The sequence below is a fragment of the Epinephelus moara genome, chromosome 21, assembly GCF_006386435.1.
Source record: "Epinephelus moara isolate mb chromosome 21, YSFRI_EMoa_1.0, whole genome shotgun sequence".
In the NCBI taxonomy this organism is placed as follows: domain Eukaryota; kingdom Metazoa; phylum Chordata; class Actinopteri; order Perciformes; family Serranidae; genus Epinephelus; species Epinephelus moara.
The window spans coordinates 25,878,799-25,891,271 of record NC_065526.1 but is presented as its reverse complement, the minus strand read 5'-3'; the positions used below and the strand labels follow the sequence as shown (position 1 = coordinate 25,891,271).

The window sequence follows — 12,473 nt, the reverse complement described above, 5'->3', positions numbered from 1 at the left end:
TTTGGTGACAGCGGGCTAATGCTCTATAATTTGCCCATTTTACGTCCATTTGCGCAAAATGTTTTGTAACCGGCAATTGTTTTGTCCTGTGGAAGGAGACATGTTGCTAACAGCGATATCTCCAGCTGTACTGACACAACCGCTTGCGTGACTGGAGAGAGTGTAGACGTAAAGACTTCTTCTTCTTCTCCTTCTTCTTTGTTTTTTAATGGCATCCAAAATTTTGCATAATTCCAACTTCTGAAGTTAAATTACAATCTCCAGGGATAGTGCACCCAAAAATGAAAATTCAGCCATTATCTACTCACCCATATGCCGATGGAGGCTCAGGTGAAGTTTTAGAGTCCTCACAACACTTGCGGAGATCCAAGGGGAGAGGGGGTAGCAACACAACTCCACCTAATGGAGGCTTACGGCGTCCAGATTCAAACGTCCAAAAACACATAATTGAAACCACAAAATATCTCCATACTGCTCGTCCGTAGTGATCCAAGTGTCCTAAAGCCCCAACATAAAAAGTTGTTTGGAAAAACGAGCGCGGTGCACAGAGAAGCAGTCAGAGCTACAGGCTACAATGAGGTTAAAAACAGAGTTCAAATGACGCTTTTCCAAACAACTTTTTATGTCGGGGCTTCAGGACACTTGGATCACTACGGATAAAATAATAATAACCTGTTCCCACCAATTCACACTTTCCAAGCTTCTCTCAACTGCTGCTGCACAATTTCTACAGAAACTTTCACAACACCCAGAAATCTCATTGCTGCATCTTTGATATGTCCTTAATGATTTTATGCCTTTCTATTCCAGCAGTACAATTATTACCATTTGCCTTAAAGTTCAAGAACGTTACCTGATCCCTACAAAAGCAAAATTCATCATGCTTCATTTCTGACTTGTCCGCATTAGCTTCCTGTCTCACACCATATCTTGTCTCACCTCCTTCCTCACGCTTATGTCTTTTCTTAGATCTAGTCCTGATTGGACGTAGTAACTGTGGGTGTTGCCCTTAGAATTCTGTCCACTTGTGTTCAGATCACTGAAACACATTTTAAGACCAAATGCCAACAGGGTCAAAGAGTATCTGATGGTGGAGATTTCCTTCAACTCTTACTAATGATACCTGTGGGCGCCTCCTGTTTGAGAGATGTGCTCACAGCGTCTCCTGTAGGTGCAAATCTGGCTCACAGCCTCCGTACACCTTTTAAGTACCTAGAGAAGTAGCATTTGAATGTTTTACACATTGCCTGATTGTCTTTCTCTCTTTCCTGTCTAGGATCATGGGCTTGTACGCCTCTGTGGTCCTGGTCATTGGCAAGTTTGTGCGTGAGTTTTTCAGCGGCATTTCCCACACCATCATGTTTGAGGAGCTGCCCAACGTGGACCGCATCCTCAAGCTGTGCACCGACATCTTCCTGGTCCGAGAGACCGGGGAGCTGGACCTGGAGGAGGACATGTACGCCAAACTCATCTTCCTCTACCGCTCTCCAGAGACTATGATCAAGTGGACCAGAGAGAAAACGCAGTGATGGGGGATGTTAACTAACGAAGCCTGGAGCTTTTTTCGAACAGGAGCCGCTCATTCAGAAAAACTGGGCGGTCGCTCTGACGGTCTGAGCAGCTATTTCAGCCAATTCACCTGCTGAGGGAGCACAAAGTCAGCTGAGGACCAACTGTGTCCTTTTCAACTGAGCTCTGACGGCAGTGATGCAGCTCCATGCTAAAATGCTTGAGATATAAACTGGTATTTTCTACTGTTTACTGTTGAAAAACAACGATTGCAGTCATATTATGAACTATTGAGGACAGATTTGCTGGTGCTGTATTTATCTCGCGTAACCTGGTTCAGCTTGGTATCCAGTGGGTAAAATAAGCAGCTGGTGTCCAGTTGGAGGGGGAGAAATCTTATAGGACAGTTTTCCTAAGTTATAAAAAGTCTTATACTTATTATAACGGTATGTTTTTAAACACAATGCCCAGAATCCTCGTCGCTCTTCACGCTCTGCCTCTAACATTTTCACAATCGCACTGTAGGCGGAGAGAAACAGACTGCAACATTAATCTTTAAGGGCTTCCCACCAACAAAAAAGTGCACAATAACGACCACATGAGCACACTCTCATATTTTCTCCCGACTGGAACACTTGGACTGTGGGACTGTGCAATATTGAGCTCTCGTTCCTCCAAGTTTTCAAAGGATGTGGATCGAGGGGAAAAAGGCCGTTTCTGACCAAGAAACATGAACGTTAAAAAACAACTTTTTTATTTTATTTTTTTTAAAGGTCAGAGGCCACATGGGAGCCCGCTGAGAGACACAGCTCAGCAAACATTATCAGACAATCTTTACTCGCCTTATTTTGTTTGTATGAGAAGAACTGTTACCAACTACATACATATCTTTCTCAGGAAGACCTGTTTTCACAGATATTCATTGTATGAGTCATATGTTACAATATGTAAGCTTTGATGGATCTAAAAGAATATGAGACTGTAGCAAAGATGAACTATTTAAATGGCATGAAATTTAATGTGGATATTGTTCAGATGGACTGATACTGAGTACGTGTACTGCACAGGGAAACAGTTCAAGGCTGTAATATGAAAGTAAATTTATCGCTGTGGACCGTTTCCTTCACAGAGATTTATTGCCAATCATCCGTGTTTCTGAATCATCTACAGGTTGGCTAGAGTCGAGACCAGCAGAGGGCTGTTTCTGAATCAGGGTAACTTGCATTAGGTGGTAGATTCTTGCACATCACTTGTGAACCTCTCGCTGTTTTTAACATTCATACTGATGAACACTGTGGCACGTCGCGTGCATCCGGTCATCAAGGAAGAAACGAGCAGACACACAAAAAAAGATTCCTCACGTGAAGGGCTGAAACATGAAGCCCTTTGGTCCAAACTATGCATTAGAGGACATTGTAGCATGATAGAAAAAAAAAACTTCATTATTGCCATGACTAATTTTCATTACATGTACATAAAAGTTGAAGAGGGTCAGGTCACGGTGGATTGAAATGTGAAATTGTACCTGTATGTTTAAGGCAATGTGGTATGATAGAGGTCCAGAGATCTGCAAATAAAACATCTGGAAAGGTGTCGAGTTTTGCATTCAGCTGCAGTTTGCTTGTGCAGAAGGACTGTGAGTGAGCAGGCACGGAATCTGTGTGTCGGTCAACAGTGTTTCAACGACAGCTGCAGCGGAAGATGAGACCCTGTGATCTGAAGATGGCCTCCATCACCAACCAACTCTGTCATTAGTCCTATTTCTTTTACTTATACTTTATTTTAATTTGAAAATATCAGTTTCTCTCTGTTTTTGTTTGCTCACAATTTTTATTGAAGGTGCAACAATAGTGCAAAGTTACAGCGCTCTAATACACAGTGTGAATGGATGGTAAAGGAGAATAAGTGCATCAGGAAATGAATAAAATAAATACAATATATAATAAATAGGGGATATAAGTAGTGACAATAGGGGAATAATCACATGAATATTAAGAGTTGGAGGTACATTAAATCAGTGCAGCCCATCATATACATATTTGCATGTACGGTATACACCGGACACATGCCCGTGCATGCACACATCACCATCGATCTAGATAGATAGATCATCAGCATCATTACTACACAGGTGTGCCTTGGGATGGTCACATTGTGTGAGACCAACCCCCTGAACAGCTGATACCACAGGATTGTTGGTGAAGATTGTCAGTCATCCAGGTCATGGTAAGTGCTATATCGTAGGCAGCTGGGTTTGCTTGAGATTCTGGAAGACGATTCACCTCTTTCACCCTCAGCTCTGAAGAACTGAAGAAGCCTCTTGGATGGTAGGGAAACGTCTACAAGAAACTTAAGCAAGTCCAGTTGCCTACGATACAGTATTTAAGGTCTCCGGTATTGTTTCCCTGAAATTGGCAGCACATCCAACCAGCCTCACAACTGCACAAATCAGTTACAATAATGAACTGCTGTCAGGTCAAGACCCTGGTGAGGACAATGACGGTGCAGATGAGCTGTTCGCGTGGCTAGTCTCAGAGGATCCTGCAGGTGGAGACACTAGATGTGGAGGTCCTGAGCTGGTGTGGTTACATGTGGTCTGTAGGTGTGAGGGCGGTTGGATGTACTGCCAAATCCACAGAAACGATATAGGAGAAGGCCTATTTGAGTGAAATGAACATTCAGTTCACAGGCAACAGCTCTGGCGGACATATCTGCAGTCAGCATGCCAAAGGTACGCTTCCTAAAAACTTGTAACATCTTACAACACAGATTTAAACAAATATGTAACCAAAATGTGACAGAAATATTGGCCTATCTATCTATTCATGAATAAAAGTCTTAGACCTGTAACTTAAACCTGTGAGCAAAAAAGTGTTGCCTTAAATTTTTGTTCAGAATATAAAAAAAACACAAGCACTTACATACAAATTGAATGATATAAAGTGAAAAAGTTAAATAGTGTGCCCCTTTAAACATCTGCATGCATTTAATATGCAAATTGCTATATGGTGTGCAAAAAGGATTTAAATTATGAGAAAAGAAATGTCTTGCCCGTTGCCAGAGTTACACATACTGTAATTGTGAGTCCAGTTTGAGTTGATCACTCAATCTTTTTCACAGCAGACATTTTGACTTGCCATGGCAGGAAAAGCACAGATGTGATAGATAACATTAAAAAACACGACTGCATTCAATTTAGGTGAGCCAGTTGCAATTGTACATGCTGGCTTGCTTTGATGGCTGCAACACTCAAATGGAACTGAACCTTTGGTAACAAAATGTGTTTACTTTCCCTACCATGACAAGTCAAAATGTGTGCTGTGAAACAGGTCTAACAACCTCGGGATGGACAGATTAAATGTAGGTGTGTAGGTGTTTGGGAAAAAATAAAAGTTGATTATTAGAAAATGTAAGTGTAGGATGGATTGCACTGACAGGACTTTACACCTTTATAAATGTGTGGTTTGGAACATCAGTGCACATGTTTTTGCTCCATCTCATAAAGTTCCCATACTTTTTGAATCCATGTGTTATATGATAGAGGGTCAGGTTTCAAAGGGGCAATTAGTACGAAGTGTAACCTACATATTTTCCTCTTCCCTCAAGGCCTTCTAGAAAAGACGCCTCAGCTCTATTTGATCATGATAGTACCATGAACCATTAAAGTCTTCCATAAATACTGTAAACATGACTTTAAGCTACATTTTGAGTTATTAACCCACCCAGACATTTTTATTTTTAGTAACGGCAACATTTATGTACACTCAAGTCCAGTTTGATCTTGCTAATGCACATTACATTCAGAACGGGAGGGCATCACAAAAGTAGCATGAATCTGTGTGTGTGTGTGTGTGTGTGTGCATTAAATATCGCCTAACAGGGAGAGAGCATTACAGTAGCCTCATCAAAGATAAATAGGTCTTGGGAGGAAGCTACACAGTCATTTCATGTCTGTCAGAGGCCATTTCGCTGTTTGTCCCACTGGTATAGAAACTCAGTCTGCGTACTCGTATTAGAAAATGTACAAAGACCATAAAACGCCAGGCAATGGAAATGTTTATTGATGCATGTGCAAAGTTTGGAGATATGCTTTAGAGGAATACACAAGAATTGGGCAACGGCACAAATAAAAAAAAATGTAAACAATCCCTTTATCACCATTAAGTTATGTGGTGTCAGAGTAATTTTAATTGGCATATAAATTATTCTGTCCCTAATCGTGGGCGTCTCACATTTACGGGATGAGCTTAATCACAAATACAGCATTAAAGAGGAAATCAATGGGGGAAATGCACTGAAAACATCAATACATGGTCCCTTATTCATGTTTTAGTCCCTTTAATTAGAGGATTGTACTGTGGTCATTGAATTAAACACACAGCCATGACTATTTTTTTTGGTTTAAGGTGGAAGATAACACACACACACACACACACCTTGAAAAAAACAGTCTACAGTTGGCTAAAAGCTGCAGCATCAGGAGCTGTGCTGCTCCTGACATTTTCTCAACTTGAATAATGAAGATAATAGTGTCAATCATTTCTAGGCATTAATATTCAGAAATCTTTGATTTACCTTTGCGTTATTCCAAACATGCATTAACAAACTGATTGCATATTGTTCCAGTTACATTTTCAACAGGCTGCAGCCATGAATACTGAATAATTTAACTCTGTACAAATAAACACCTATACACCGATCAACTCATTCCATACATATAGAGTATTTCTGATTTTAATATGCCTATAGCAATCTTACGACGCTATCACACACAATAAGAGCAAAATTTACAGCTTCACAGAGACGAGAAATAATCGAACATTTACATACAACAGGCTTTCATACATTATTGGACATTGAAGATATTTCATTACACTGAGGTTCCACCTCAAAGAAACACAAATTAAAAAGGCTGCTTGAACTCGGGGCAACTTCTCTGCAACACCAACTCTAACTGTGTTTTTTTTTTGTTTCTTTTAAAGAGCTTTTTTTTTATGATTTCTTGCACAATAAGGATTAAACAGCCACACATCTGGGCGTCAGAGCTGAAGGTGTTTGTCAAGGTTTTTAACTCGTACACAGAGGGTGCAGTGGTGGAGCAGCAGATGGGTAGAGTCGGCACTCTGGAGGCTGAAGGCTAACACAGCCCTCCCTCATAATCATCCTCGTCATCAGCACCGGCCGGCGCCCCGCTAGCGCCGCCTTGTGGAGCAGCTGCAGCCTTCTTCTTCTTTCCCCCTCCTCCAGGTACCCGCAGAGAAATGGCCAGCTTGGCGTACTGTGAGGCACCGGGGAATAAAGTGAGTCAGCAGATCTCAGATTTTAAAGACCCTGAAAACTCATTTTCTCAGTCTGCTTCTCACTATGATTAATGAGGTGTACCGATGGGAATCGAGAAATGGTTTCAGTTGAGAACCAGTCAGAATAATTTAGCTGAACTTGAACTATTCACTCAAACCTACCTGTGCTGCACAGAATAGTTCAGTTGTCACCTATATTATAGATAAACATCTACAGACAACTGCTGTAATGTCTATAAAATGATCACTTTAAGTAAACAGCTTTCTATGCCACACAGGCTTAACCTCCACGAGTGCCATGTTTTTGACACTCTACGCACAAGTGCCACTGCTTCCCGACCAAGCAGCAAGTCTGTTACCAAGGATAAATGGAAACGAATGCTGTGCATGCAAACATTCTCTCATTTCATCTACACTGTGTTCAGCGATAATAAAATAACAAAGAAATTTGATCAAGAATCTAAAAGGAAATTAATAGAGAATCAGACTGACCGTTAAGCCAGAGTTTTTTCTTTTCAAGGACCAGTGTGTAGGATTTAAAGGCATCTAGCGGTGAGGTTCCAGAACTGAAACTTCTGCTGTGTGCCAAGGGCGTAGGAGAACTACGGTGACTGACACAAAATCAGGAATGGCCCTATCTAGAGCGTGTTTGATTCGTCTGTTCTGGGTTACTGTAGGAACATGGCAGACGTCATAGAAGAGTACCTGATCCTTATGTAGATATAAATGGTTTATTTCAAGGTAACAAACACACAATGATTCTTATTTTCAGGTGATTATAAACGAATAAAAACATAGTTGTGAATATTGTATTACATTTCTGCCAATAGATGTCCCTAAATCCTACACACTCGACCCTTAAAGTATAATAACTAAACCTGTTGGTGAACTCGCTGGTCCTCTGGTAATTTAAATCCAATTCGGAGTGACGACCTTGTATTTTAAAGTGGATCTCCTCTGAGTTTTGTCAACAGGAAGAGCAGCTTTTCCTTCAACTTTTTTAAATTTATAAGCTCGATGTGAAATTAGACGAAACAGGCACATTTATTTTCAATTATCTGCCAACAGCACTCACGTCATTGTCCATGTACTTCAGTAAAGGTGAGTTGCACACACGGTAGACCTGGTCCTCGTCCTGCTCGTCGTAGCCCTGCAGTAGTGTCTCCATGGCAATGCAATCTTCGCTTCCACTGTATCCGGGCAGACTGGTGGAAACCAAGCAGCACTTAATGTAATGATGCTCAGTTTTAAGTGGCAGAAATGTTACACCATGAACGTGAGGCAACGTTAAAAAACTCCTTGCTTAAGGACACTTTGGCTCTTTACAGAAATGATGACAGACTGGGATAAAAACATACCTGTAACTTTCTCTGACGCATTTATCAGCTGCTACGTAGTCGCCTCTGTGAAGATGAATCAGCACTTGAGCAGTTGTTTTCTAATGAAGGAAAAAAAACAAACCAACATGTAAAAGTGTCACACTCTTGAATTTTACAACATATTCCAACAACTATGTTCAAAATGTCAAGTTTATACTGAAGCACAGAGCTGTGTTAACAATGCTGTGGTTTATTGATGAGCTGAGAGGAATCCAGGCCGCAGGTCAACTTAAATACCCTGCGGAGACACCACAACATCGCCTCACTGGAAATTAAATTCTAGCTGACTGCGTTGGTGAATTAAGCTTGCTTAAGATGCGCAGAGAATTTAATGACAGAAAATCCACCTTGAAGCACATTGGGAAGTTCTCAATCTCTTTGTACATGTTCTTCTCTTTCTGCAGAGCGACTGATGCTTCATCCAACCTGGTGAGCAAGACGAGATCACAGTGAGGAATGATGAGGAGCAGGTGCTTTAAACATTATTTATAGACAGATAAACACAGGGAACACAGGGTTGTTGTGTCCTTTTATTACAGTGGCAGGTGAATATTTGAATCAGCTTCAACACTTTTATTTATGGGAGAGATCTAAGAGAGTTTTCTGAATGAAGGTTTTCTTTCAACTTGCTTGACAGCTTTCTACATCAGCATTCAATGCACAACAGTGTCAATGTCCCTTCCACCTTATCTTCATTTCTTTTACCTTCTTAACCTGACCAGAAGTCTGGAGGCTTTTCCCAGCAGTTCAACTGCCTGACGCAGGCGGTCCTCATTCTACAGAGAGAAAACATGGCTGTATATAAGCACAAAGAAACAGTCAGCGTCAGTTAAATGATTCATTCAGGTTTTGTTGGAATTCTACCTCAAACACGCCAGCTGCCTTCTGATATAGGTCCACAGCTTTCTCTAGGTTTATAGGCTCTATCAGTCTGGGGAATAATGAAAGGAAAATGTTTTTAGATGAAAGAACAGCCTGCGTTTTTTGTTCCTGAGCGAAGCTTGCATTGCATCAGTGCTCCCTTTAGTGGCAGGTTTTTCATTTGAACTCAAAGGTACATTTCTAGATAATATCAAGGCTGACAGCTTGAGGAATTTAATTGAAGGTCAAAGGTAAACTTACTTTCCAGCCCGGTCCAGAGCCATGGCAGCAGTATCAGGAGTCCCATTCTCCATGTACATCATACAGGCTTTCTCTATGTACTGGATGGCCTCTGGCATCTTCTTTTGTTCCTGTCGCAGTGCAAACACAGCAGAGTTACAGCTCTGCTGCAGATGTTTTATCTATGTCTATCTATTTAATGTTTAAGCTGTGGGTGCACTCACCTTCATCATCATACCTGCCTGTTCAATAGCCCTGAGGAAAGGGAAGAGGGTTTGAATAAAACAAGTGGTTTTCATGTTTGCTGTTGGTTTAATACTGAGGTTATAACACAGGATACTTACTTTGCAGCATGAAAAAGCCTGTAGGGCAAGTTAAGGAAATTACAAAACAGATAGCATGTGTAATGTCATGTCACTGTGGACACAGTGCAGAGAGGATACGCCTTGTTTTCTGTGTGGTATTCAGCTTCTTTCAGGTAAGCATCCTTTGCTTGGTCATATTGCTTCGCATTCTTGAAGCACACAGCTGAAGAAAAATGACAGCTGGTTAGCGATATAACCATGAGATATCTGTTGATTATTAACTTTATATTAAGATTTAATATTAATGTTAGGTTACCTGCTTTGGCGTATTCTGACGCAGCACTGTCAAAATCAGGCTTCCACTTTGTCAGACCTGTCTTTAAACTACATAAACATGATGATTAGCAGATTACAAACGGCTGAATCAGCGGCACCATCAGTTTATGGACAGTTACACACCAAGACAAGATGGTGCCTCATTTATTGTACATTAACTTCACATATAATGACCTGAAGGTGCAAAATTACTGTCCATTTATGTCGCATAACCCATGGTGAAACTGCCACAGTGGCCTTTGCAGCTAGCTAACACAGGTAGTAAAACAAGCTACTGTTTCCTGGGCAGGACAGAAACGACATTTTAATTCTTCACTCACCATTTCTCAGCTTTAGCTATGTGTTCGTGAGCTTCGTTTATCTTCTGAGCAGCCATGCTCTTAATGTACGCGACGAGGTATCAAGAACTTGTTGTCGATAAATAGCTATGGATGATATTTCGTCGATGTTTGGATTAACAGGAACTCCTCCTCGGGCGCAACGTCATCCGATGTCGCAGGCTACGGGTGCCGCCGAGGACAAAGTAGAGTTGAATGCGAAACACTAGCTGTAATGCAAAAGCAACGGGATTTGTATTCTAAATAAAAATATACATAAAACCAATTTATTATTTACAATTTGACAGAATCATGATTGGTATTTATTTGAAACATGTAACACAAACAAAATAAAACAAAAAGATTTAAAAAAGCTAAAAGCCAATACTTGAAATAAATGGATGTCCATATGTACATATAGAGTGAAGCCGGTCATTTGGGTCACCTTTTGGTAGATTACCAAGAAAACCAACCAAAACTCTGAATACTTCGTGTTACTTATGACTTGTTATGGTTCTCTGCTGTATTTTTATAAAGAAAATATGTTGCCAAGTAAAATAGTTTAGAAACTTTGGACCTTCGAACACATCAATAACCCCTACCTCACTCTGATGATATGTTCAGGTAAAATGGGACAGTGTTTGTTTGTCATTTAAATGGTTAAATCCATTTATCAATACAGATACTAATTTATGAAATCATTCATGTAACCTGTGGCTGCTCATTTAAAAAGATTGTTTCTCTTTTTGGCTAATCTTTCCCTGTACTTTTCTTGTTTTCTTAGCACCACATTGTCTTCAATGGACCTGTGTTACAATTATGGCTGATTCTTGACTAGTGTGGCTGACATGGGCTCACTGCATCATCTTTCATGTATTTTAAATGACAAGAACACTAAAATGTCTTTAATATGACAGGGTGGCACACAATAGCATAACTCGTGATTTTTATGGCACCTGGGAGCCTAAAAACATGTGGGATTCACATTCCAAAAATGTCTCATTTTACTTAATTTTTTGTCCCATTTTACCTGAATGCATTAAGTACTGACTCAAAACCCTTTCCCAAAAAAAGTCAAGTGTATTGTGAAAATATTTTGATTATAAGTCAAACATTAAATAAAATTCAACATCCTACAACCATTTTTGTTGTTATATCCTCACTGTCTTAACTGCAGGACTTGTATAGCCAAAATGATAGAAATCAATATGCCACATGGTTTACCTTGCAAGTTTGGGAACCGTGATGTGTGGACTCTTTGCTCTGCCCATCCTGGTTATCTTAGAACAACAAAAACTACTGTTTCATGCAAAAGACATTTGAAGAAGAAATTGTGCACTAACATGTTTAGTGACTGACTGCAAATATTTAAAGAGCACAAGAGGTAAAACTTTATCTGACCCACATTACCTGACTTGTATCACCCTGTGAATTTAGACATAGATTTAGACATTAGACATTTAGACAGTTTAGACATACATGTATAGACATGCTCACACACAAACACACATTAACTGTTTATTAACAGTTATTGTATGTTATTGTACAACTGTATGTACAACACCGATGTTATACTGAGTCATAAAGTTGGCTGTCTTCACAGTCTTTCCTCAGGAAAACAAAGTTTTTGTGCATCTCCTTAAACTAAGTAATGGTTGTGCTTCGCTTAAGCTCTTCATCCAACAAATTCCACACTTTGACCCCACAGATTGAAACACACATAAGCCTACTCTTCATGGTTGTGTGAACACAAAGTTTCCTTAAGTTAAGCTGCCCTCTGAAATTATAACTGCCCTCCTTGTCAAGGAACATCTTTGGTATATTGCCTAGCAAATTACATACATTATTCGTGCTGTCTGAAATTCTACTACATCCATAAACTTCAAGGCATTTGACTGTAAAAACAGAGAGTAAGTGTGTTTGAAAAATCCTGCATTATTATGCCCCCCTTTCCCAGTATGCATAATGGATGTGAGGTGCTTTTCTAAGTGTGCCCCATACCTCCACACAGTAATTCAGCCTCACTGATTAAATTATGCAGAATGAAAATACTGTGAGTGTAGGTCATGTGCAGTCATTTTAGTTTTACACTGCGGGTGACTGTGTCGCTCATTGCTACTCACAGCTCACTTATTCTAAAATCAGTGCAAAACACAAATCTTTGTTTTAGGAGAAAAAGATAAATTGGAAAATTATAGATAAGCGGCGGAAGCGGAAATATGATGT

At 40.2% G+C, this 12,473-nt stretch overlaps 2 protein-coding genes across 11 annotated transcripts in view; one reads left to right on the top strand and one right to left on the bottom strand.

Moving 5' to 3' along the window:
* The window catches only part of LOC126382988 (piezo-type mechanosensitive ion channel component 2), a 111,305-nt gene extending 106,599 nt beyond the window's left edge, over positions 1 to 4,706 (top strand). For 9 of the 10 annotated variants that reach the window (XM_050033316.1, XM_050033319.1, XM_050033318.1 and 6 more), the window contains one exon: positions 1,277 to 4,706. In XM_050033316.1, the coding sequence (XP_049889273.1) occupies positions 1,277 to 1,529 (253 nt within the window). In that variant the 3' untranslated portion in view covers positions 1,530 to 4,706. The remainder of the gene's footprint in view (positions 1 to 1,276) is intronic. The other variant, XM_050033322.1, reaches the window with a different exon arrangement.
* Positions 4,707 to 5,548: 842 nt separating this feature from the next.
* On the bottom strand, positions 5,549 to 10,428 carry napgb (N-ethylmaleimide-sensitive factor attachment protein, gamma b). The gene is made up of 12 exons (XM_050074427.1): positions 10,251 to 10,428; positions 9,911 to 9,978; positions 9,733 to 9,817; positions 9,634 to 9,651; positions 9,514 to 9,544; positions 9,311 to 9,420; positions 9,053 to 9,119; positions 8,894 to 8,964; positions 8,536 to 8,614; positions 8,168 to 8,247; positions 7,885 to 8,014; positions 5,549 to 6,787 (listed from the first exon to the last, which is right to left on the bottom strand). Exons 1-12 carry the CDS (start codon positions 10,304 to 10,306, stop codon positions 6,647 to 6,649), a joined length of 936 nt encoding a protein of 311 aa, XP_049930384.1. The 5' UTR covers positions 10,307 to 10,428; the 3' UTR covers positions 5,549 to 6,646.
* Between the last annotated feature and the right edge of the window lie 2,045 nt (positions 10,429 to 12,473).

What these genes read in the sequence shown, in the direction of transcription:
- napgb (XM_050074427.1), bottom strand. Translation starts at nt 10,306, where the DNA reads ATGGCTGCTCAGAAGATAAACGAAGCTCACGAACACATAGCTAAAGCT. An exon ending in GCTCTGGACCGGGCTGGAAA is followed by an intron (nt 9,120 to 9,310) that starts GTAAGTTTACCT and finishes ATTATTCCCCAG; the next exon opens with ACTGATAGAGCCTATAAACC. An exon ending in AGGCAGCTGGCGTGTTTGAG is followed by an intron (nt 8,965 to 9,052) that starts GTAGAATTCCAA and finishes TTCTCTCTGTAG; the next exon opens with AATGAGGACCGCCTGCGTCA.